The sequence below is a fragment of the Chiloscyllium plagiosum genome, chromosome 36 (genome assembly GCF_004010195.1).
Source record: "Chiloscyllium plagiosum isolate BGI_BamShark_2017 chromosome 36, ASM401019v2, whole genome shotgun sequence".
Lineage (NCBI taxonomy): Eukaryota > Metazoa > Chordata > Chondrichthyes > Orectolobiformes > Hemiscylliidae > Chiloscyllium > Chiloscyllium plagiosum.
In genome coordinates this window covers 16,694,767-16,719,311 of record NC_057745.1, presented here as the reverse complement: position 1 = coordinate 16,719,311, position 24,545 = coordinate 16,694,767, and the positions used below count along the sequence as shown (strand labels likewise).

Sequence of the window (24,545 nt, the reverse complement as noted above, 5' to 3'; positions counted from 1 at the left end):
TTCCATTCCCAATAAGGCCTGAATGGGAAAGAAACTGCACTTCCCCAGAAGCCTTGCTCCCGTCCCCATCAACCTACTGCCCTTGAACAGCTTCATCTATTATGGAGCAGCTTCCACAGCTACACCATTTCACATTGAGCTTTACCAGTCCAGCAGCTCCCTGAACAGCACCACTGTTGGGTGCAGGATACTCTCTTTTACAGTTTGTCCCCATCTTATAGACCAACCCATCGTAACCCTAGAATACTGTAGTAGCATCCTTTAACAAAATACTAGATGGAGAGAGCTGTGCAGGGATTACTTTGTTTGGTTTTCTACCTGTCCTGGTGGGAAGCATTTCAGTGCCAGAGAAATGTTTCTCTGTGACTGTGTCTAATAGCTTAATGCAGAAGATTGGGTCTACTAATACAGCACAGTGGCTCAGTGGTTAATACTGCTACCTTACAGTGCTAGGGACCTAGGTTTGATTCCAGCCTTGGAAGACGGTTTGTGTGGAGTTTACAGATCCTCCCAGAGTCTGTGTGGGTTTCCTCTGGATGCTCCAGTTTCCTCTCAGTCCAATGATGTGCAGGTTAGGTGAACTGACCATGGTAAATGATCTGTAGTGCCCAGGCTGGGTTGATTAGACATGGAAATTACAAGTTTACATGGATAGGGTCATGCACTTTGGAAGGCTGGTGTGGACTTGATGGGACGAATGGCCTGCTTCCACACTATAGGGATTCTCTGATTCTAATACATGGTTCATTACTCCAAGGTATGTCAGCACGCTATCTCCTATTTGAAACTGTTCATTAAACCCTCTATGGTTTCCAGCTTTGAATACTTGACCTCATGACGGAATGCAGTTTCATTACCAAATTCCTGCTGCTTTTCTTATTTGGCTGAAGCATTTCTCAACTCCTTGAGCAACCATTGTAAATGACTTCCACCCTGACTACCCACACATTCCAGTTTGCGTTTTGTAGAAATGGGAGGAGCGCAAGAAAGCTGGAAGCAAAAGGCACGAGACAGTCAGAAAGAGTAAATGAAGTGAGGTGACAAAAAAAAATTAAACCCAGTCAAACAAACAATAATTAAAGAGAGAACAGAATGGAAAACAAAAAAAAGGTCCAAATTGCATTTGGTCAATCTACAACCAGTTGATATTCCGAGTAGACTTTCTCTTGGGTTGTCGCACCCTAAGCTTTTGAAATCCTGCCTGTGGAATCTGGTGAAATGTAAAAACTCAATAATGGAACTCACATGTGAGTGGTATTGAATTCTAACACTGGTGACCTTGTGTTAACCTATTCTTAAGTAACTGCTTGGATTGTGCTAGTGCTTCTGCCAGCTGCACTGAATTTTGCTCTGTATGAGTGGACATTTGGGAGCTGTCGGGAAATAAATTGTTACCCTGCGCAAAAACGCCAACATACATTTCACAACATCGATATACAACATGACATTTCAAATGTGGTACTTTCCAAAACGCCAGAGGCTCGGGTATTGGGTTTCTAATAGATGCAAGCACACACTATTTCTGTCATCATCATTTCAGTTGCATAAACTGTCTGGATACTGAACCTCTACAGACTATTGCATTCCTTTGAAAACTGTTACAGCTAGTCAACAACAATAAGAGGGAGAGTCTCCAAACAACGATGCCTTCTCAAATGAAGTCGATAAAGCAAAGTTTTGTAAAGAATTATCCTGGCTTTCAAAAGCAGCCTGCTTACTCAACTGTTCCTAAGATAATAAGTGTAGCACAATGGAAAGAATTCATGAATTCATGCATTAGAAAAATATTTTGTTTTTCTAACAAAATAGTTCTATTTGCGGTACACTCACTAAAGGAAGGAACCATGTTAGTGACAAAAGTAATCCTTTCTCTTCACACTTACTTTCAAGCATCTAGTCTCACTTCCAAATAGCCTTAATCAGTTTGACATGATTAAATAATAGGGCAGATGTTTAAAGTTCATATCAATAATTCATAATGAAACAAAAACTTATTTTATCATTGAACAATTCTGAAGTAAACGATGGTTGCGTTTTAATATTTGGACTGTACAGTCCACAAATTACTGCCTCAACATTTCCATACATTATGTGATCAGCTGAAGGATGTTAGTCTTGGAAAGTAGCATTTTACATTTAAGGCACCTATTTTTCAGCATCAAGCACACCTGGGGAAGGTTAAACACCATTAAGTACAGAACAGAGCTTCGTCCACCACATATTAAAAGATGTATTATGTCTGCTGAAATATTTTGGCAAAATTCAGAATATTGCCGCTGGTTTTTATTTCAACTTCACAGCACACTACAGAGTATGGGCCGTGGGTGACTATAAAATACACAATCTTGTTATCAAAGCTCAGTTGATTCCACATCTCAATTCTTGTGATCTGTCCTTTTATAATTCTTTAAGAAACCCAACACAAAGGCTTACACCCAGTGCATTGTGGAAAGCCCAATAACCAAGCTCTACTTTGGTCATCAGAACAGATGGAGTGCTGGATCCAGTTCACAAAGCTGATGCATAATCCCAATATTTAAACATGAAAGAACAAAACAAAACTGCACTAATAAAGCACCTTATCATGTCTCTCATAAATGTCTCAACATATCGCGCACACAATAAGTTTCTTTGAAGTGCAGCAACAATTACGTCAACATATCATAAAATGAAAAGGAAATTAATAGCCAGTTTGTCTGTTTTTGGTGGTGATGGTGATGGAGGAATGTTGGACAGCCTTTCCTGGAATAATTCCATGGGCCTGTCAATGTTCACTCCAACGCTTAAATGAATATCCACCTGACACAGCAGCTGAGTATTTATATAATCCTCATCTTGTGGACACATTTGCCTTTTAAACAAAGAGCTGCTTGATTTGCTATCATTTTATGTTCCACAGTAAACCATTATGCAGTATTTTCTTTGCATTATTTACAGAATTCATTACAGGCGGACCATTTGATAGGCGAGAGGGAAGTGGTTCCTCATGCTCCAAGTGTTGAAGCTCTGTTGCACCGTTATTTATTCTTCCTCGTTCATTTAAAATCATGAGGCAAAACTTAAAATTCATGAGATGATAAAAGGAAATGGGAGTCAAAACTTGAGGAGATAAATCCAACTTGGAAGCCAAATTATTCAACATTGCATGGGTCCCATGTACTGAAAACTTATCCACTATATGAGAAACATGGCAATAGCAGTATTCCAGCAAGCACTAAATTTTCTATAACTTTATAACTTTGAATCCTGTTTGGCTACTTTTCAAATTTTATAGCACTCACTTTTCATGTCGCATTTTGGTCACGACACACACTCAAATTTAGCTCTTCCTAACTGATTCCTCATTGTGCTTACAATGTACAGTAGATGCTCGAGCTTGCAGCCACTCAGCTTTTGTCAATATGTTAAGGAACTTTCTGAAATAGTTCACTCATAACCAATCCATTACTTGTGTAAATTAATCCTCCAACATTTGTATAATCACATTGCTGTTATGCTGAATGTGTAAATGTTAAATAATTTTTCCATCTGTACTGGATTTTTTTTAACATTGTATAAGTAAAATAGTGTGCATTGATTTACTGTGGAACACTCAGTACAGAGGAAATTTAGTTAAGATTTGGAATGGTTTTCTGACCAACAGCACCCTCTACTGATGGTTTCTCAAAAAAAAAAGATCAAACACCAATAACATGTCACCAACTGTTCTTTCCTTGTGCCACTCACTTGTAATAGATACAATCAAAAATCAGTTTGCAATATCTTCTAACCACTTTTGTTACCATAATACAAATATACCACTTTTCTAAAATGTCCCTCAAATCTCCAGTTACCTCTAACGTGCAAATCATCTTGTCTGACCTTCACATTTATATGCTATCAAGAACGAGTTCCCTATCTACAGCATACAACTTTATCTCTCTGCCTCTTCCATTGATTCCAAGACTGTTGCAAGATTACCCTATTTCCAAATCTAAGTAGCAAAACCGGCAGGGTCAAAATTTCTTCCAGCGTTATGCTGAAAAATTCACTGCCATTTCTTTAGTGCCTGTCAATATCTACACAAAGAATGGCATAGGATCCTCACCAAAAAACAAAGACATTCATGGAATGTGGGCATAGCTGAACAGACTGTCCCTCTCTAACTGCCCAGTTCAGGGTTAACCACATAGCTGTGGGTATGGAGTCACGTCTATGGCAGGCAAGGCAAGGATGGTATATTGCCTTCTCTGCACAACATTAGTAATCCAGATGGGTCCTTATGTCCATCGACAGTTTCTTTTTTACGTTCTAGATTCTTACTCAATTTAAATTTCACCATCTGCCATTTTAGGGCATATTAGCTTGGGATTCTGGATTACTATCCGAGGGACATCATTAATATGCCATTGTCTCCCAGTACTCTGGAAAACTGTACCAGAAATCTTTAGCAGTCTTTGCTATATATTTTGTGAAGTTTTATTTTGCATTAGTTAGAACATACACTACAGTTGGAACATTTATTGGGTAGACTAGAGATGACTGGCTCCTCATGCTCCAATTTTACTTTGAGAATTTTGTAAGCATAACCCAGCTTCTCAGCACCCTAACCAGACCCAATTTCAGTGATTACCTACACGAATCCAACGCTGCATCAACCCAACTCCCTTCCAACCTCAATGTACATTCATTCACTGCGTGGAATTAATCCCTTTTCCTGAGACAGACTTGGCAGTGTGGGGGCAACTATTCAGTGGAAGAATATTGCTTGGGAATTTCACCACCTTCCTACCTTTTCACCAATTAACTCCAGAATAGGAAGGCTCATGGATGACCTGAGCAGGCCCTGTTATCGATTGAGGCCTTCAGAAGCACAATTAGTAGCTGGTATTCAACCAGCAATGGACAAGGAGTGTATCAGTGCACTTTGCTGGGTTACTTGTGAATTGTGGTAGTCTGTAGGAATGCACATATATGTGGCGGAAGTGCCTGTGCTCCCTCTAGTGCCAAGTATGTCAATGATGCTTAATACAGTGCAAGTCTGCTTAGAGCGATCCCTGGGGCCCTTGTGGCGCAGTGGTAGCATCCTGACTCTTGGACCGAGTGGCCTGGGTTTAATTCCCATCTATTCCAGAGGTGTGTAATAACATCTCTGATTACGTTGTTTAGAATAATAGGTTAAATTAAAAAGGAAAAAAAAAAGTACCCCCTGCCTTGCTAGAGAGTCCTCCTTCCCTACAAACCCTGGACTCAGTCTCTCAGGTGAGTTCATGACTAGTAACAGCCATTGTTCTCTGGTGCTGCTATTGAGAAAAAAACTTCTGATTGGCCAGCGGCTCTTAGGGTGGGGTTTCAGCCACTAGGAAAGGTCCATCACTGGGCCAAATTGGTGGGTGTCCTGAAAGGAAGTGATGTAGGTTCTTGCCAACTCTCCAGCTGACAGGCATGACCAACCCCAACTCCCATCTCCATTAAATACCCCACAAATGACTCTTAATCCACTCACTCCCATGTTTCAAGAGCTTAACATTTTTACTTTGCCTCTTCCACCTGTTCAGTGTCTAGTGTTCACATAAGGCTGCTGAGAGATTCAGTTTGTGCTTGAACAATTGAATGTCTGAAAGCACTTAACTGCCAGTGAAGGTTTTACAGTGTAGTCACTGTTGTCAAGTTGACAATGCAGCAGAAATCAGCAAATTCCCACCAGGAGAACATCTGCAGGACTCCACCTTCCTCAGGCCTTCAGACCCACCCACAACAAGTGCAAACTCCAACCCCAGGCTTCAGTAAAAAGTCTCATCTGAAGATGGCAGCTTTGACATTCTAGTACTCCCTCAGTACTGTCCTGGAGTATCACTGTTTTGTGTATTCATGGCCCAAGTGGGGCTTGAATCCAAAATCTTGCAATTCAGAGGCAAGTGCACTGCCAACTGAGCATAACTGCAGAACAAACCCTGCCCCCCCGGACAACTGAACACTTATACTGAGATTACCAATAAGAAATTATCAAGGCAGATTTATAGTTTATATAGTACTCACGGTCAATGGACCCATATTTGCTTTCTTTGTATCCCTGACTTTACTTAATCCATTTAATCAACTGATGAAGTTTACTAGGTTTCACTTTGTTCCCCAAAAGCACATTAAGCTAAGCAAAGCCCCACCTTGCAACCCAGATGATTCATTCCAGGCTGGATTTTTTTCTGTAGTGTGGCATGTATACAGTTCCAACTTCTAAAGATCCCTCCTACTTCACATGGCATTTAACTATAAATCAGTGCAAACAAGTCCCATTAACTATTGATCCTGATCTTAAACAAATAATCAGTTTGCTTTAAGGAAGTAGGTCAGCCAGCTGCTTTGCAAGGAAACATGTTGAAACCGAGCTTCATCAGTGGATGCCCAACTTATTCGGCTTACAGAAAATTTCATTTGCAGACTGTCCTGGAATTAAGCAGTTGTAAATTTTTTTCCCTTTTACAACCGCATGCTTTGTCTGCTATAAAACTGACACATCCCTTTTTGTGAAACTCTGTTCCCCAACAAATCAAAACTATCTGGAGAATAGAGAGGCAAGCTGTAGGGTAGGCAGTTACAGAATGACCCGTTCTGAGATTGAAGAGCCCCTGTTCCATTTTAATTCAAATTCTGTATTGAAGATATATTTCAAGTTAACCTGCTCTGGATACACTGGCTGACATGTTACATTAATTAGACTTGCTTGCTTACCTATAGTTCCACCCATCGCCATGGCTGAAGACATCTGACCCAGGAGTTCTGGTGTAGGCTTAACTGCACCGAGGGTGGCTGCCAAACCACCAGCTACACCAATCATACCCAGTGCATTTCCCAATCTTGCTGTTTTCTGTGCAGAAAGTCCAGCCAATGCGCCAACACAGCACAGCCCTGAACCAAGGTACATCATCTATAAGGGCAACATATTTATTACTTTGTAATTAAACTTTTTAAAATGTTAGCAATATTGTCTATAATTTAATATCCATTGAAATAGTAAACAGCGTATTTTAGGTAGTAAACTTTGAATGTAACAAAAAGGTTAAGCTTTTCCCCCAACTATTAAGTACACCAAAAATATCCTGCTTCCAATTAAATTCAGGAATAGCCCATACTATATAAGTATTCAGCTTTACACGTAACCTTTCCTAATAGCTATTATTTATTTGCATTTTTTTCTATGCATATTGTGGGCAAGTTAAGTAATTATAACAGGAAGATAAAACAATAGGCCCCTATTAAAGTTGTTCAAATGCTTCAAAATTGGTTCAGTTGTCTGATGGCCTGATATATATCAGCACTCCTGCTGTTTAAACTCCAGTATTATTTACTGCTGTCTGGAGATGACTTCAGCTTGGTTTTCTTTTAATGCCACAGAACAGGGAAGACTTATGAGTTAACTCCATGGGCTTCCAAGTGTTTGCAACAAAAAAAAAATTACTTCTACCATCTTAGATTTTAGAAGGCCACTGGTGTGAGAAAAAGCCAGAGTCATTAAATAACATCAGTCAACCTCAGGATGTATGGACTTTCCTTAAACAGGTCAGAAATGTTAGCACTGATATAAAAGAGGTCACTTTCACCAGATTCAGAGATCAGATCAGATACACTTTTGTTTCTTTGTTAAAATGAAGCCCAGGGTAATTTCCAATTAACAAAAAAAGCTACATGAGCGTATAGCACCTCGGGGGTTAAAAAGAAAGTGCAGGAGTTTCAAAGAGGTACAAGTAAAGCATTGCCAAGCTGGATGACAGTATTAGCCTGGCAGGCAAATGGGGTTTCAGACATTTTAAAAGTTTAGTATTTACAAGTTTTCAGGTGAAAACTGTGACAACTAACCATTAAGGAGGTAAATTGAATTTTGGATCCATCTTTTAGCTGTATCATTACATGCAAAGTTATTGTTAGCAATCAGAAACTAGTGTCAAGTCTCTTTTGGTATTAAATTCAGTTTGCCCATTCTGTATGACTTGTCTCTTCTTTCATGGAGTGGAAAGGTATGAATAAAGCAGTGCATCATATTAGACAATTAACAATGTGACAATACTATTGCTTGAAGAGGTGCATTCTGACCTGTTTTTTTTTAAAATGAAGAGAAGTTGAGACAGAGGTGCCATCTAGTCTGCTTCAGGCTGGTAACATAAGCAACTTGTGAGGCCTTGGGGAATTTTTTTAAGATGGAACAATAGAAGCAGCCTGAATGGGTGGGGTCAAGCTCCCACAGCACGAGGATATTGGTTTACCTTTCTGCAGTTGCTGGGGTCTTGAAGCTAACGTGGAAGCTCTTATTCCTCTCTCTGTTACAGCTAAAAGCTGAAGTTCTCTTCCTGCTACTAGAATTGCATGCGAGACAATCTGTTTTACTGAATTTGCCTTTGCGAAGGGTGCGTTTATGGGATGCTACTATATTGGAACAGTTGTTCTTAAGAAGTTAAATAATATTATTCTGTTACACTTTCCAATGGAGTTGTTATTCCAATTCTTCCTTCTTTTGTTTGCATTTTAACTATAGTGTAAAAATAAAACGTGTTTTGCTTCAAGCCTGATAGTTTGACTAATCAAGTTGCATCTGGAAAGCAACACCTTACACTTGCCTTTAAAAGCACAGAAATGTTGGAGTCTAGGCTATTGTCTTAACATACTTTGAGGGGGTTTGGTCTGGTCCATAATAACAATTTCATCATGACATGACAGGGTGTTAAATGGAGCCGAAAGCTTCCTCGGCAGTGAACTGCTTCATGATTCATGAGAAATTCCTTCACATCCCCAATAAAATAAACTTGTTCTGAAAATGTGTCAATTACTGTTTTAAAACCAAGTAATTGTGTTTTTCACAAACGTATTAAAAGTGCAGGGAGTAAAATAAATGCTAATAATTTTTTTTGATTATTGTGTCACAATTTAAATTTAAAATAATCCTTTGTTTTGAAATGCTACATAGAACAGTACAGCACAGAAACAGGCACTTTGGTCCTCCATGTCTGTGCTGACCGTGATGCCATACTAGCTAACTAGTGGGCAAGATAAAAGCAACGTCAAATTCTAAACAAAGTTGCAGCGTGTAATCCCAAAGAAGGGAGATACAAAATCATTAGACACAATAGCTCAAACATGTTTTAAGCTTTTCACATGTAAAAGGAACTGGAATTACAAGTAAAACAGAAGGTAAATAGACTCGACCTGCTCTATGTTATATCCACTGGCCAAAGAGGCACCATAACCACCAAGAAATGCTGCTCCTGGTAACATGTAGAGATAGTTGTATTCAGGTGGATCTGTGGGGCGCTTAAACATATCCAACATCCTCTGGGTAATAAGGAAACCACCTGAAATAAAATACACATTTCCAAATATTGTTTATTTCACTGTAAACAAGCATATTAAATTGATGTGGCAAGGAGTAACATCAATTGCAGTTTACCACTGAAAGCAAGCATTTCCACCCAGAAGACAGTTTAAAACAAGCAACAGTTGAAACATAAAGGGAATGAAACGACTGGTTCAATGTTTGTGACAGTAAGAGTTACTGTTTTTCTAATCCATCCAATGTAGGAATGGAGGCACTATCCTTTAAGGAGAGACCTCTATAACTGTTTGGTGAAAAGGGCATCACGGCTTTTTGGACAGAGTGGGAGCTAGATCACCCTACTGCTGGGTTATAGGAATATCCTGGGCCCCTCACTTGAAAAATTAAAAAGGTAATTTAACAAAAAAAAAGGAACCCTAGAATCACTTCAAACATAAATATAGGAGGCAAGTCAGAACTATAGCATTCTGTTTGCTCAGTACTACTAAGAAACATCAATTCTCTGGAGAAAGGAAGATTCTGGTCAGGTTAAAAGGGAGCTCAGGTTCAAATAATTTAGAAAAGGACACAAATACAATCTTTGCTCTTAACAATTAAAAGTAGTTATGGAGCAATTTCGTTACCAACTCTTTCCATCCTTGAGCATTAGCTGTGCCTGTGCAATCTGAACGAATTAAAATATTCTGTAGAGGAAAAGCAAACTCAAGATGGATTGATCGATAATGATGGTGGAACTGTTGAATCAGCACCTCACACTCACTTGTCCAACTAATACCGGCATCCTATCTCCGAAATACAACCCACCTGCTATATTAATTGATGAAATAAATGCAGCTAGGAGGGCAAGTGTTTGAGGAACGGATGATGGTAAGTAACTTCCTCCCATCAGGACTAGACCACCTACAGCTGTAAGGCCTGAAGAATACAAAAATAAACACGAGTGAACCACACAGTGAAGGAAAAAATAGCTTTCAGAAATCTGCTTGCTGCTCTTTTTGTTTATTGCAATAATTTCCAAGGTCACAGGATGTTTTGATGACATCTTTACATAAGTACAGCATGGCAATATGAAGTGTTAAAATTCCATGAGTAAAATATATGATTACTTAAGCTAACATTCCAACACAGTATTATAGTTTGTGGGTCAAGGCACATAATTTGTATGCCTTTTTATAATGGGACCCTGTGAAACAGAGCATACGGTGTCTCCTGATCAAGGCCTGTTGGAAGCCAGAGGCCCACAGTTTTCACAGTCAGAAAAGCAACTGGATGGAGTTGAGTTTGTGGAAGTGCTAACCCAATGGAATCTCACTAGACCAACAATTTTTGTTTTTGTTTTCAACATGATCAGGTCTTGGTCGGTCAGTTGATTACAAAGTTCACCCATCACAAGGCATCTGCTATTGATTTTATTTCATGAAAAGAATGTCTATAAACTGACAACACAGGAAAATGCCAGTCTGACATTTCACTGATAAAAAACCTGAGATAAACCTACAGGTTTTGCAGTCAAAAGCTTTATAACTGGCTTAGAATGTCAGTGGAGTGAGAACTAAATTAGAGTCTGGTGAAAGTAGTACCTACAAATAAAAAATTACTCGTTTCAAGAAAACCTTTCTGGAAAATGCTTATTTAAACATATATGGAATTTTTTTTTAAAAAAAGATGGGACAGAACAGTCATGGAATATACCCAGACTAGAGAATATTTTCTTCTACTTCAGAGATTATACCTTTATATTAGAACTTTACAAAATGCTTACCAGAAATGGCATTCGTCACTGACATTAGTGGCGAATGTAGAGCCGGAGTGACACCCCACACAGTGTGATAGCCCACAAGGCCAGCTAGGCCGAAGGTTGTAACCATCTGCGTGAAAGCAGGATTTGGGGAGCTTATTCCTAACCCAAGAACTCCAGCCAAACCTAAAGGTGCAACATGAGTTTAGTGTTACTTCAGTAATAAATCTTGATAATGAAACATTTCATTAAATTATTGTTAGAATGAAGCACACACTTCTTTCTCTCTCACACAACTACGGTAATGACAATGAGCCGAACATTCAAGATGGAGTGAGGTGGATCAGGAAACTGGTTTATTATTCAGACAGAAAACCACTTCTGGTAGGAAGCAGATTAAAGGTAAGATCGAGCCCTTAGTTAACATGGAGGATGGTTTCCTGTTCAATTAATGGAGGTGAATAGGTTCTCAGAACTGCAGGATCAGAGGTGTTCTGGCTATAGAAGCAATTGGCTGCAGTACTGGGTAAATACACCAGAGGGCACTTCAACAAGGACACAAACAGAAAAAGTTAAAAATCACACAACACCAGGTTATTGTCCAACAGGTTTAATTGGAAGCACCTGATGAAGGAGCTTTTAACTTTGTACATCCCCCAGTCCAACACCGGCATCTCCAAATCATGACAAACAGAAGAGGCAGCCACCGATAGGTGAGGGGACAGGTTTTCCCTTATTAAGAGGGTCTACCTATGTATTGCTACCCAAGTAGGCTGGAACAGTCTGAGAGCTTATCTGGAACACTCCAGTCAAGTGCCAGGCATTTAATCTCCATCCTGTCACATCAGGAAATTGATTGACCTCACCTTTCATATTCTCACTGAACCTAACTTGCCTTTCTGCCTTAGAGGGACTTGGTTTCCCTACTGTCAGACAGGATGGTGCTGGGATCTACACCCTGATGATGATCCTCTCCTCAATGTCCCACCCCACTTCCCTCCTGCCTTCAGGTGGAATCCTGAAAATTTAACCCTACAGGCAATTATCTCAAACCAAAGTGCTGTGACAGGATCAATTCATCATCAATACAATGAATTATTTTGATCCAATTAATGAAATTAGGAATCAGATAGGAATTTGATTTTCACTAGATGGATGATCGATTAAAAAGATGAGTGTATCAGCCGCTGATTGCAAAAGATTTTGCCCAAGGCTAGAGGTGTCTGAAAACGTCTGATCCTCTTCCGATTTTACAGGCTAAGTAAGACTTGGCCTGCTTTGTGGACGGCCACATATGAACGCCACACAGAGCAGAAACCTGCAGGGAGGGCTGCTCAGATCACTGGCCACTCTTCCATTTCCTATTCATGGTTGCATAGCCTTGGGAGCAGGAATTGAAACCACACAAGTATCAATAGCACAAAAACACTGATCTAGCTCCCCTGAAGCCTCTTTCTGTTTGATTGTCCTCTCCCTAGGTTAGAGCTTACTGGCATTTTTTTGAAAAAAGGGGTTTTCCAATATTTACCTGCTGTTTACCTAACTGTGTGATCTGCCTGTATTGCTCGCAAGACAAAAGCTTTTCACTGTGCCCCGGTACACGTGACAATAAATTCAATTCAATTGATTTGATTTTTGTCCATTTGGGAGCAATTCTGCACCACTGTTACCGGTCCAGTTCAACTAAAACAAGGTACAAATGTTTTCTTCCCCTCCCCCCACCCGCCTCTGGCCGTACCTGTTGTATAGATCCCTGCAGAGGTCATTGTCTTTGTGAAGGGAGAAACCATGGCCTCCTTTTCCATTTCAAGCTCTGCCACTGACTTTTGTTTAACAGGCGCACTCACTGGAACACTCAAGGGTTGAGGTGCTGGAAACAAATTCTTGCCTTGCTGTGTGCAAAAGGTGGAAAGTTTTAAGCATCCATAATTTAATCCCTTATCAAATGGAGATCGATTTATCTTCCTTGTTTCTAAAACTTACTGGCCAAATACATTTTTGACAGGTAATAGGAGTACACAAAATTAGTGAAAGATCCAAACTCTGCACAGATGTCGGGACTTACATAGCATCTTTATTGTAGGAAATTGTTCTTGCGCATCACAGCAGCCTGATCAGTCAAAAGCTGACATTAAATCAAAGGAGATATTAGAAAATGGTGTCACAAGATTTGGTTGGAGATTTTATTTTGTCTTAAATGATGTCAAAAGAAAGGCAGTGATTTAGGAAGGAAATTCCAGTGCTTAGATAACACTTTAAAAGTGTGATGCTGGAAAAGCACAGCAGGTCAGGCAGCATCCAAGAAGCAGCAGAATTGACGTTTTGGGCAGAAGCCCTTCATCAGGAATGGGTGGGGGTGCTGATAAGACGATAGGTAGACACAGGTAGGGGCTGATGGTGATAGGTCAGAGGGGAGGGTGAAGCGGATAGAGAGGAAGGACGATGGACAGGTAGGATGGTTCAAGATGGCAGTGCCGGGTTGGATCAGGGAAGATGAGGCATTCTACTTCCAGGTGTTGGGTGGCTTGGATTTGGCGGTGGGTGAGACCCAAGATTTGCATGTCCTTGGTGGAGTGGGAGGGGCAGTTGAAGTGGTGAGGTTGTTTGGTGAGCAAGTCCCAGAGATGTTCCCTGAAACAATCTGTGAGTTGATGTCCTGCCTCCCCAACGTATAGGAGACCACATCAAGAGCAATGGACACAGTAGCTGAGGTGTTTGGATGTGCAGGAAAATCTTTGCTGGATGTGGAAGGATCCTTTGGGGCCTGAGACCGAGGTGAGGGGGGGAGGTGTGGGTCCACACAGGTTTCCTGATGAAAGGCTTTTGCCCGAAACATCAATTTTCCTGCTGCTCGGATGCTGCCTGACCCGCTGTGCTTTTCCAGCACCACACTCTTGACTCTAATCTCTAGCATCTGCAGTCCTCACTTTCGCCTAGCAGGTTTTGCAGTGATAAGGGAAGGAGCCATGAATGGGAGTGGGTTGGTGGGGAGGCGTGGACCTAACGAGGGAATCGCGGAAGGAATGGTCTCTGCAGAATGCCAATAGGGGTGGGGAGGGAAGTATATTTCTGCTGGTGGGGTCTGAATGTAGGTGGCAGAAATGGCGGAAGATAATGCGCTGTATCTAGAGAGTAGTGGGGTTCTGTCCTTGTTGCAGTTGGAGGGGTGGGGTTCAAGGACAGAGGTGCAGGAAATGGAGTAGATGCACTGGAGGGCATTGACCACATGGGAGGGTAAGTTGAAATAGGTGGCCATCTAGGATGCCCTGGAATGGAATTGCTCCTCCTGGGAGCAGACATGGTGGAGGTGGAGCAGTTGGGAGTAGGGGATAGCATTTTTACAGGAGGGGTTGTTGGAGGAGGTGTAGTCCAGGGAGCTGTGGTTGAAGATCATTGGTAATGGAGACAGAGGGGTCTAGGAAGGGGAGGGAAGTGTCTGATAAGTGTCTAGGTGAACTTGAGATCAGGGTGGAAGGCGTTCGTGAAGTTGATAAGCAGTTCAACCTCCTCATGAGAGCATGAGGTGGCGCTAATATTCATCAATGTAGCAGAGGAAAAGGTGGAGTATGTTGCCAGTGTAACCATGGCCTCCTCCCACCGCCAAATCCAAGCCACCCAACACCTGGAGGAAGAACACCTCATCTTCCACCTTGGGACCCTCCAACCACACAGCATCAACATCGATTTCACCTGTTTCTTCATCTCACCTCATTCCAGATCCAACCCTCAAACTCTGCATTGCCCTTTTGAACTGTCCTACCTGTCCATCTTCCTTCCCACCTATCTGCTCCACGCTCCACCCTCCCCTCTGACCAATCACCATCACCCCCACCTGCATCTACCTACACCTTCCCAGCAACCTTCCCCAAGCCCCACTCCCACCTTCGTATTTATCTCTCCGCATCTCCCCCCTGCCCAGCCACATTCCTGATGAAGGGCTCATGACCGAAACTTCGACTCTCCTGCTCCTCAGATGCTGCCTGACCTGCTGTGCGTTTCCAGCACCACGTTTTGCGACTGTGATCTCCAGCATCTGCAGTCCTCGCTTTCTCTTAGATAACATTGCCAGTAACGATGTAGTACAGCAAGCAAAGGGCAGTGCAAGAGGTCAGAGTCTGAAGATCCCAAGGCTCTTGGCAGGTTATAGGGCCGAATGAGGTTACAGCAATGAAGAAACTATGAACTATTTTGATGGCAAAAATGAGTTTTATAAAAACTCTAAGCGAAGGTGAACTTTGAACCTGTGTATACCCATGAGAACATCTTGATAAATGTTAGGTCACAGGAACCAGAATTGTGTGTCAGGTACAGCTAAGAGACAAGCTAGCCAGCTGAACACTAGAATTGCCAGTTCTAAAGATGAGAGCTTCAGCAGTGGATGCAGGGACAAAAGCAGCTAATGTTTCTGGGGGAAAGTACATACTTTGGTCAATACCAACACAAAGGGAAGGAATTGGTAGAGGATGATCTCAGGGAAGGGAGTGTCACATTTCTGAGCCAAGTTGTTATTAAAAAGGAAGAGGTGTTGTTCATCTTAAAAAGTATTAAGGTAGATAAATCCCGGGATATTGAGGGAGGCAAGGGAACAAATTGCTGGAGCATTGACAGACATCTTTATATCCTCTCTGGCAACAGGTGAGGTCCCAGAGGACTGGAGGATAGCCAGTGTTGTCCCATTGTTTAAGAAGGGTAATGGGGATAATCCAGGAAATAACAGGCCTATCAGCCTCACATCACTGTTAGGGAAATTATTGGAAAAGATTCTCAGGAACAAGATCTATATGCATTTAGAAGCAAATGGATTTATTAGCGAGGGACAGCATGGGTTTTGTGCGGGGGAGGCCATGCCTCACTAACTTGATCAAGTTTTTTGAGGTGACGACAAAGATGATTGATGAGGGAAAAGTGGTTGATGTTGTCTACACGGAGTTCAATAAAGCCTTTAACAAGTACCAGTCTGCTATAAGGGACCAAAAGGTGAAGTCACATGGCATGGGATGTGCTGGAAAGATGGATAGATGGATACAGAACTGGCTTAGTCATAGGAGACAGAGGAGTCGGTGGAAGGATGCTTTTTGGAATGGAGGGTCATGACCAGTGATGTTCCAAGGGATCAGTGCCGGGACCTCTGCTGTATGTGTTGAGAGTGTGTTGCTGGAAAAGCACAGCAGGTCAGACAGCATCGAAGAGCAGGAGAATCGACATTTTGGGCCATGGCCCTTCATCAGGATGAATCTTATGCCCGAAATGTTGATTCTCCTGATCCTCGGATGCTGCCTGACCTGCTGAGCTTTTCCAGCAACACACTCTCGCCTCTGATCTCTCGCATCGGCAGACCTCACTTTCTCCTCTGCTGTATGTGGTCTACAAGAATGATTTGGAGGAAAACAAAGCTGGTCTAATTAGTAAGTTTGTAGATGATATAAAGATTGGTTGAGTTGTGGACAGTGAGGAAGATTGTCAGAGGATACAACAGGATATAGATCAGTTGGAAGCATGGACAGAAAAATGGCAGATGGAGTTTAATCTGGACAAATATGTGGTGATGCATTTTGGAAGGTCAGTACAGGTGGAAATTATATATAGTTAATCCTTAAAGGTATTGATATGCAGAGGGATCTGGGTGTGCAGGTCCACAGATCACTGAAGGTGACAGTGCAGGTAAATGAGATAGAAAAAAAAAGGCCTATGGCATGCTTGCCTTCATTGAAAGGGACATTGAGTGTAAGGATAGACAAGTTATCCTGCATCTTTATAGAACTTTAGTCAGGCCGCACTTGGAATATTCCAGACAGTTCTGGTCTCGACACTATCAGAAGGATGTGGATGCTTCAGAGAGAATAAAGAAAAGATCTACCAGGATATTGCCTGGTATGGGATTTTTTAGCTATGAAGAAAGGTTAGGAGACTGGGTTTGCTTTCACTGGAATGCAAGAGGTAGAGGGAAACCTGATAGAAGTTTACAAGATTGTGAATGGCATGGAAAGTATGAGGGTGTTTCCCAGTGTAGAGGAGTCAATTACTAGGTTCAAGGTGCCAGGGGAGGAACTTAAAAGTGATGTGAGAGGCAATTTTCTTTTCCACAAAGGGTGGTGAGTGCCTGGAACACACTGCCAGAGGTGGTGCTGGAAGCAGACTCAAAAGCAACATTCAAGAAACACCTAGACAAACCACATGAATAGGAAGGGAAGAGGGAGATGGATTCTGTAAGGGAAGACAGTTTTAATATGGAAGGGTAAAATGTGTTGACGAGGGTTGGAGGGCTGTATTGTCCTTTGTTCTTCTTTGTATGTGATTTATGGCTACGGGGTCAGAAAGGAAGCAAAGGTCGAGAGTGCAAAACCTCAAACAATCCATATGGTTCAACTCACCAAAATTCTCATCTTCATATTGGTTAGCACTTTATCTAATTTCAAACTTCACATTTCCTCTTTCTCCAGTACAGTGATAATTAACTAGTAATTATCCCTCCTGATTTTACACTTCCTGTCTCTTTTTTGTGAGAAATCTGGATTCAAATAGGATTCAGGTGGGAAGGTAGCTATTAAATCTGAGCAAATGTAGCAGCAATTGCCAGGAATGCAATGATGTTGCTGCTCCTTGTTAGACTCATTTAATCAGCAGAAAAAACACAGGGAAAATATGTCCTAAGATTTCAGCAATCCATTTAACATTCCTCCACTGACTGTGCGCAGCCTGATCGCACTTCATCAATTTTGTAATCTTTAAAGAAAATGTAAGTGCAGTTCAGCATTTTCAAATTACGTAACATGAAGTGTTAATCTTCTTCACTTGCTTACTCAAATCCAATGGTAAGCCTTTTACACTAATCGGAATCAGATTAATGAATCACAACACCCACCTGCATTACCAAAGTGCCTCGGATAACGTGATCAACTGTTCCATAGCCAAATTCATCCTTGGGCTCAAAGTGAAAGTATTCCTTGTCAGGACTGATTGCCTTCAACAGCTTTAAAATGTTATTTGAGTACAGGCTACTGGCCTGTGTAGCCATTCTGCTTGGTAAATCTGTATAGCCGATGTGGGTCACACCCTAACAGATCAGACGAGAGTCTTAACAAAAATGAGCTGACATTTACAAAAGGTAATATTAGACTGTAACCTTTTTTTAAAAAAACTTTAAAATGTAAACAAAAACAAAAATGCAACTTTTGCGAATCTTTTACTAACCTTATGTACATAAATTTCTTCAGGTTTTGTTGTTGCAATATTTCCACCAGCTTCAGCAGCTAAATCCACGATAACTGAGCCATCCTTCATTGATTCCACCATCTCCTGAGAGATAAGAATTGGAGCCCGTTTTCCTGCAAAAACAAGGTTTATAAAATTACTACAAGTGTATTTTGCCTTTACTCATTGATATTCCATACTCAACATTAAAAACATTACACATTTTAAGACGACTTCTTTCTACTTTATAAATTAGCAGAAATCATGCTCTTGTGAAATCTATAACTTTAATATATTGCTTTCATCTATTTGAATATACAGCACATACTACAGTAAGTTAGCTCGAAGCAACAGAATTCCGTTTTATTTAAGGAAATGGGTAATCTTATTTGCTTTACAATATTCAATATTCTTTCTTCTCCTTATTACACATCAACTTAAAAGGGAAACTCCCTGCTGAGATACTTAAAACTTAGTTTGGGCAGCTCAATGGTACCTTATTCATTTACCTATTTCTAAAGTGTACATCGAGACAACTAGGTTGTAAAAAGGTACTTCATCAACGAAGCATTGAATTTTAACACAAAAAGACAATTTTGTCAGCAGTGAATTTAGACAAATGGATGAGGAAAACAGAATAGGTGCACCTTTCATCAAACTGGCTTAATCCAGCCAAATGATCACTGATGTGAAATGCTAACTGTTTCTCTCTCCAAAGATATCAACTGATATGCTGAGTATTTCCAATTTTTGCTTCAGATTTCCAGCATCAATAGTATTTTGTCGCTGTAAAGATCATTGTAATCTTTGTTGCTTTGAATAGCTACTTTTATCTTCTTCTTTCAACCAACTACCATTTATTCAGCTGCTTAGCCTGTTTTTGCATTTTAAAAACAATCCCTTAAAGGATGTGGACACTACTGATGAGGCCACCATTTACAGCATTGCCCTCAAGAAGATGGTGGTCAGCTGCCCTCTCAAACTGTTGAATCCATGGTGGCACAGGAACAGTGTCATTAGCAAGCAATTTCCAAAATTTTGATTCAGTGACAGTGAGGGAAAAGTGATAAAAGTTCCAAGACACGACGGTGAGTGGCTTGGAGGGTAACTTGTAGGTGATGGTTTCACTATGCATCTTTCTAGATAGTAAAAGCCATGAGCTTGGATGGTTTGCAAGCTTTAATCTTGCCCATTAGTTTATTATGTTGTACCTCATGGAAATCCAGAAACACTATATCTTCTGTGGCACCCATGTCAACTCTCCCTGCTTCGAGCGCAGCCCAACACAAGCTGGAAGTACTTTCCATTTAGGCTCGATGCAGCTTTCTGGTCTCAACATGAAGTTCAGCAACTTCAGTACATGAACTCTCTCCACCATTTTGATAAAATATGTAATCTTCTGGCATTTAAAAAAAAATCTTTCTTTACTACTATGACTTCCCTCTGACAAAGCCATGATGACTCTCCTTAATGAAACTTTGCCTCTGAAAATAGAGGTTAATGTTTTCCTTCATTATTTTCTACAATAGTTTCTCTATCACTGATGTTAGACTCATTGGTCAATAGTTCCCCGGTCTCTCTTCACCACCTTTCTTATAAAGAGGAATCCCACTAGCAGTCCTCTGGCACCGGCCCTCAGGCAATTTAAAAAAAAATTCCTCCCTCGTCTCTCACAGCAGCTTGGGATACAACTTGTCTGGACCTGAAAATTTCCCCACTTTTCAGTCAGCTGAAAGGTCTTCACTTTTTACGTCAATCTGCTTCAGAACGTCATAGTCATACAGCACGGAAACAGATCCTTCAGTCCAAACAGAACATAACCCCAACCTTAACTGATCCCATCTGCCTGCTCTTTGCCCACATCTCTCAAAACCTTTCCTATCCATGTACTGATCCGAATGTCTTTTAAATGTCGTAACTGCACCCAAATCCTCCACTTTCTCGGTAAGTTCATTCAACAAGCGACCCATCCTCAGTGTGAAACTTTTACCCCTCTGGCCTTTTTAAAATTTCCTTCCTCTCACTGTAAAAACGTGCCCCCAGTCTATAAGTCCCTCATCCTAGGAAGAAGACCCTATCTATACCCCTCATTATTCTATAAAGTCACCTCTCAACCTTGTACGCTCCAGTGAAAAAAGTCCCAAACTATCTAGCCATTTTTTATATTTCAAACCTTCCATACCCGGCAACATCATGGTAAATCTCTTCTGAACCTTCTCCAGCTTAATAATACCCTTCCTATAACAGGGTGACCAGAACTGGACATAGGACTCCAGAAGAGTCCTCACCAATGTCCTGTACCAGAAGAGTCCTCACTAACCTCAACATGACTTCCCAACTCCTGTAATGAAAAGGATTCTATCTTCTAAAATTCTGTATCTGAGTCCTTCTCATCCTGATTAAAGTACTTATTTAACATTCTACCAATGTCCTCCAGCTTCAAGCACACATTGTCTCCTTGGTCACCAATAAGCCTTACTCTTTTGCTGGTATATTTGTAGAATATCTTGGGATTCACCCTAATCTTGCCTGCCAGCACCTTTTCACCTCTTTGCTTTCCTAATCAGTTTTTTTTAACGTTCTACCTTGCACTTTCTACACTTCTCCAAGGCCTCTGTTGTTTTGTTCACTTCATTCCTGTTACACCTCTCTCTTTTCTTGTAATCCAGTCTTGACTATTGCAAGACATCCAAGGCTCTTTGGGTTTGTTGCTGCTACATTTCACCAGAAAAGGAAAATGGTGGGTCTGTCCTCGACCCCCAGTAGCTTTTTGAACATATCTCACTGTTCTACTGTAGATTTACCCTCCAGCAGCTGTTCCCAGCCCATTCTGGTTAGATCCTGCCTTATTTTATGCTTTATCCCATTCCAAAACTCTTTTTTATTTTGCAGACCAAAAAGCTGAGACTATAATCATGGGAAAAAATAAAACTGGGCTGTGTTTTTTCTCTTCTGTTATAAAAAGGCCAACATGCATCTTTTGGAAAATTTGGAGATTTTGCAAATAAAATGACAAAGTGATTTTGAAAAAAAAGAGCATCACTCACCTGGGATCAGAGCAGTACTGATGAGAATATCCACTTCCTTACACTGTTTGGCAAACAGTGCCATTTCAGCTTCAATAAACTCCTTTGACATCTCTTTAGCATATCCCCCAGTTCCTTCTCCTGACTCCTCCACATCAACTTGAAGGGGCTCTGCTCCAAACGATTTAAACTGTTCCAACGCTGCAGCTCTACAGAAGAATTATACATGATAATTTGTCTTTGATGATTGCCTATACAGCAGAGTTTGGGCACCTTTTCTGTAAAAGGCCAGCTTCCAAGCTGGTTGGAACATTAGTCATAATTCATCGATGAGGCCTTCCAGTAACTTCACAAGCTTGTCCATCTCAGCTCTCTGTAATAGCAGCATTGATTAGAGAATTGACTGCAGAGGTTAACGTGCTTCATCTACAATACTAACTAAATTGGAAACAGGGTGAGCACTATAAAATGTATCCCCTTTCAAAAGAAAGAAGTTTTTTTAAAAAAATGTTGATTAAATGCAGCAGCATTGCTTTTAAATTCCCTCACAGCCAACATTTAAATCTAACAACATCCTAATTAGTTCCACTTGTTCAATTTGGACATTTAATCAACATTTTTTTTTAAACTTTTCTTTTGAAAGGGGATAAATTATGTGGCGCTCACCCTGTTCCCAATTTAGATAGTATTACAGATAGAACACGTTAACCTCTGCATTCAATTCTCCAATCAACGCTGCTAAAAAGAAAAACTCTGCATTGAAAGAGAGATCCATAAGTGTATCCTAATAACCTTTGATGAAACGCCCAATGGTCGTTTAGTTTTAATTAACATCTTCCTCTGAAGATTGAGATTCCAATGTCCTAGCGTCAATAGCCAAAATATTCGTTACCATTGTTTTACTGTTTTCTTGATCTTCTTTTTCCATTTTATAGACATAGGGGGCAGAATATTTAATATACTTGCGTGCAGCAAAAGCAATATTACCTCGTGTCAAAACCACGGACTATGGCTCCCATCGATTTTGCAGCACCTGCAGCAGCTAAACCGGCAACACCTCCACCAATAACCAGTACCTAGCGTACAAGACATTAAGGTGATTTAAGTGGAGAAATTACAGAAAACCATTTATAATTACAATGGTTAAAACTAATGTTTACTGTGGTTTCCATTTTGAGGTATTCTTCATTAGGCAAGATACTCAGGCCTCAAAAAGAGCCCATGACAGATTCACTCAGAGTATTCTAGAGGAGAAAGGCTTCAGCTATGAGAAGTGATTAAAGGAACTGGAGCTTCGTCATTTAAGAAGAGGAGGTAGACAGGAGATAATGTTCAAAAATATGAACGGGATGGAATGAAGAAAATTGGAAAACAAAAGTCTATTGTTTTGTGCATCAGTATAACTTTTGGGCTGCTCTTCTATAAACCACAGTGTAAATAATATTCACAATTAGCTATTAAGTGGGAAGCAATTTGGAGAAAAGGCAGGAAAATTACACAAATTGGACAGCTTCTTTTTAAAAAATGTCAGCCATTGCAGCAACAGTGTAATGCTCAGATTACAATGTTACACTGCAATAAAACATGCAGTACATCATAAAATAATTTAAGCCAACTTTCTCTGATAACTGAATTAATACTTCTGGAGGAATGGAAATCATAAAATTATTAACTGCATTTTAGCCTTGAAACATTCAGTATGGTAAACATTTTAAAAAAAAACAAAATGCCACTAACCAAATTCCCAAAAACTGCCCATTATCGAAAACTGCTCAGCAATTGTAAGGGGTTTGTTCAGTATTCAGTGTACAACATCTTTTAGTGGGGGGGAGAAGGTTCCTTCACAATAAGGGGAGGTGGATATCATCCAGATTCCCTAACATGCTTTTACTCAATAATCGAACTATAGAGGCAGAAGTCCAAGGTCTGCTCAAAAGAAAAGAACTGGCAACATATCTCTTTAACCATTTTACCCTTATTATCATAAACACGATTTTTCCATGGTTGTTGCTACCAACTTGTTGATAAATTCAGTACATATTGTCCCACAAAGAGTGGATGTTTAAAATCCACTTCAGTTGGAATATTAAATATCAGGGAAGTGGTAAAAGCAAAGCTGTTCTGAAAACTGCAATGACGTATCATCAAAATAACAATTATGTTGCGTAAAGAATAGAAACCCTAAAATGTGCCCTTAAAGTCATCAATTGGGATAAATAATAATAAGTTCTGTAAATATATGCAAAAACGGTGTCTCTGTGGTTAGCACTTGCACAACACCAGGGACCCAGGTTCGATTCCGGCGTTGGGCAACTGTTTGTGTGAAGTTTGCACATTATCCCCGCGTCTGCATGAGTTTCCTCCAGGTGCTCCGGCTTCCTCCCACAGTCCAAAGTTGTGCAGGTCAGGTGAATGGGCAATTTAGAATGACCCACAGTGTTAGGTGCATTAGTCAGAGAGAATTGGGTCTGGGTGCATTTCTGTTTGGAGGGTTGATGTGTACTTGTTGGGTCGAAGGGCCTGTTCCCACACTGTAGGAAATCTAATCTAATCTAAACAAACAGGATTTAGGAACCCATAGGTCACGCAGCCCTTTGAGCTGGTTTACCATTCAATAAGATCATGGCTAATCAAATTATCGCCTCTACTCTAATTTCCTGTCTGTCTTCTATAAACTTTGATCCACTTGTCAATCAAGGATCTAACTCAGCCTTAAAGTATTCAATTACCCTGCGCTCCCCGCCTCCCCCCACTTGCTCCCTGGCAAACAGAATTCCACTGAATAACAATTGAATAAAACAATTCTCATTTATGTCTTAAATGGGAGTATGCTTTAAGTTTTAAACTGTTTTGCTAGTTCTAGTCTCTCCCATGCAAAGAGATATTCTCTCGGTATCCACCCTGTCAAATCCCCTAAATATCTTATATATTTCAATAAGATCACTTCTCATTCTTCTAATCTCCAACAGAACCTACACAACCTGTCTAGAAATGTTCCAGAATTTAAAATGTAATATGTTGAAGGTGTGTAATGGGTCTGCTAATGTCTGAAGGTTTGGTTATTCCTTACATATGCAACTAGAAATGATGCCCAATATTAGACATTAGAGTTTCAGTATGTCTTTCATTTTCCTTTATCTGGAGGAAGTCAGTAAATATCTGACACTATCTCAAAGAAGGCAATTGCAAAGTGGTCTCCTTCCTATCGGAAAAATGTTGTGAAAACTTGAAAGGGTTCAGAAAAGATTTACAAGGATGTTGCCAGGTTTGGAGGGTTTGAGCTATAGGG

The 24,545-nt window shown here is 40.6% G+C and overlaps 1 protein-coding gene across 1 annotated transcript in view; it reads right to left on the bottom strand.

Moving 5' to 3' along the window:
- The window catches only part of LOC122540995 (NAD(P) transhydrogenase, mitochondrial-like), a 65,341-nt gene that overhangs the window by 20,537 nt on the left and 20,259 nt on the right, over nt 1-24,545 (bottom strand). Inside the window, exons 6-14 of the mRNA XM_043677408.1 lie at nt 22,244-22,332; nt 21,278-21,465; nt 18,231-18,364; nt 17,902-18,093; nt 12,778-12,931; nt 11,064-11,225; nt 10,106-10,216; nt 9,175-9,320; nt 6,709-6,904 (exon numbers count right to left, since the gene is read on the bottom strand). Coding sequence (XP_043533343.1) covers nt 6,709-6,904; nt 9,175-9,320; nt 10,106-10,216; nt 11,064-11,225; nt 12,778-12,931; nt 17,902-18,093; nt 18,231-18,364; nt 21,278-21,465; nt 22,244-22,332 — 1,372 coding nt within the window. The remainder of the gene's footprint in view (nt 1-6,708; nt 6,905-9,174; nt 9,321-10,105; nt 10,217-11,063; nt 11,226-12,777; nt 12,932-17,901; nt 18,094-18,230; nt 18,365-21,277; nt 21,466-22,243; nt 22,333-24,545) is intronic.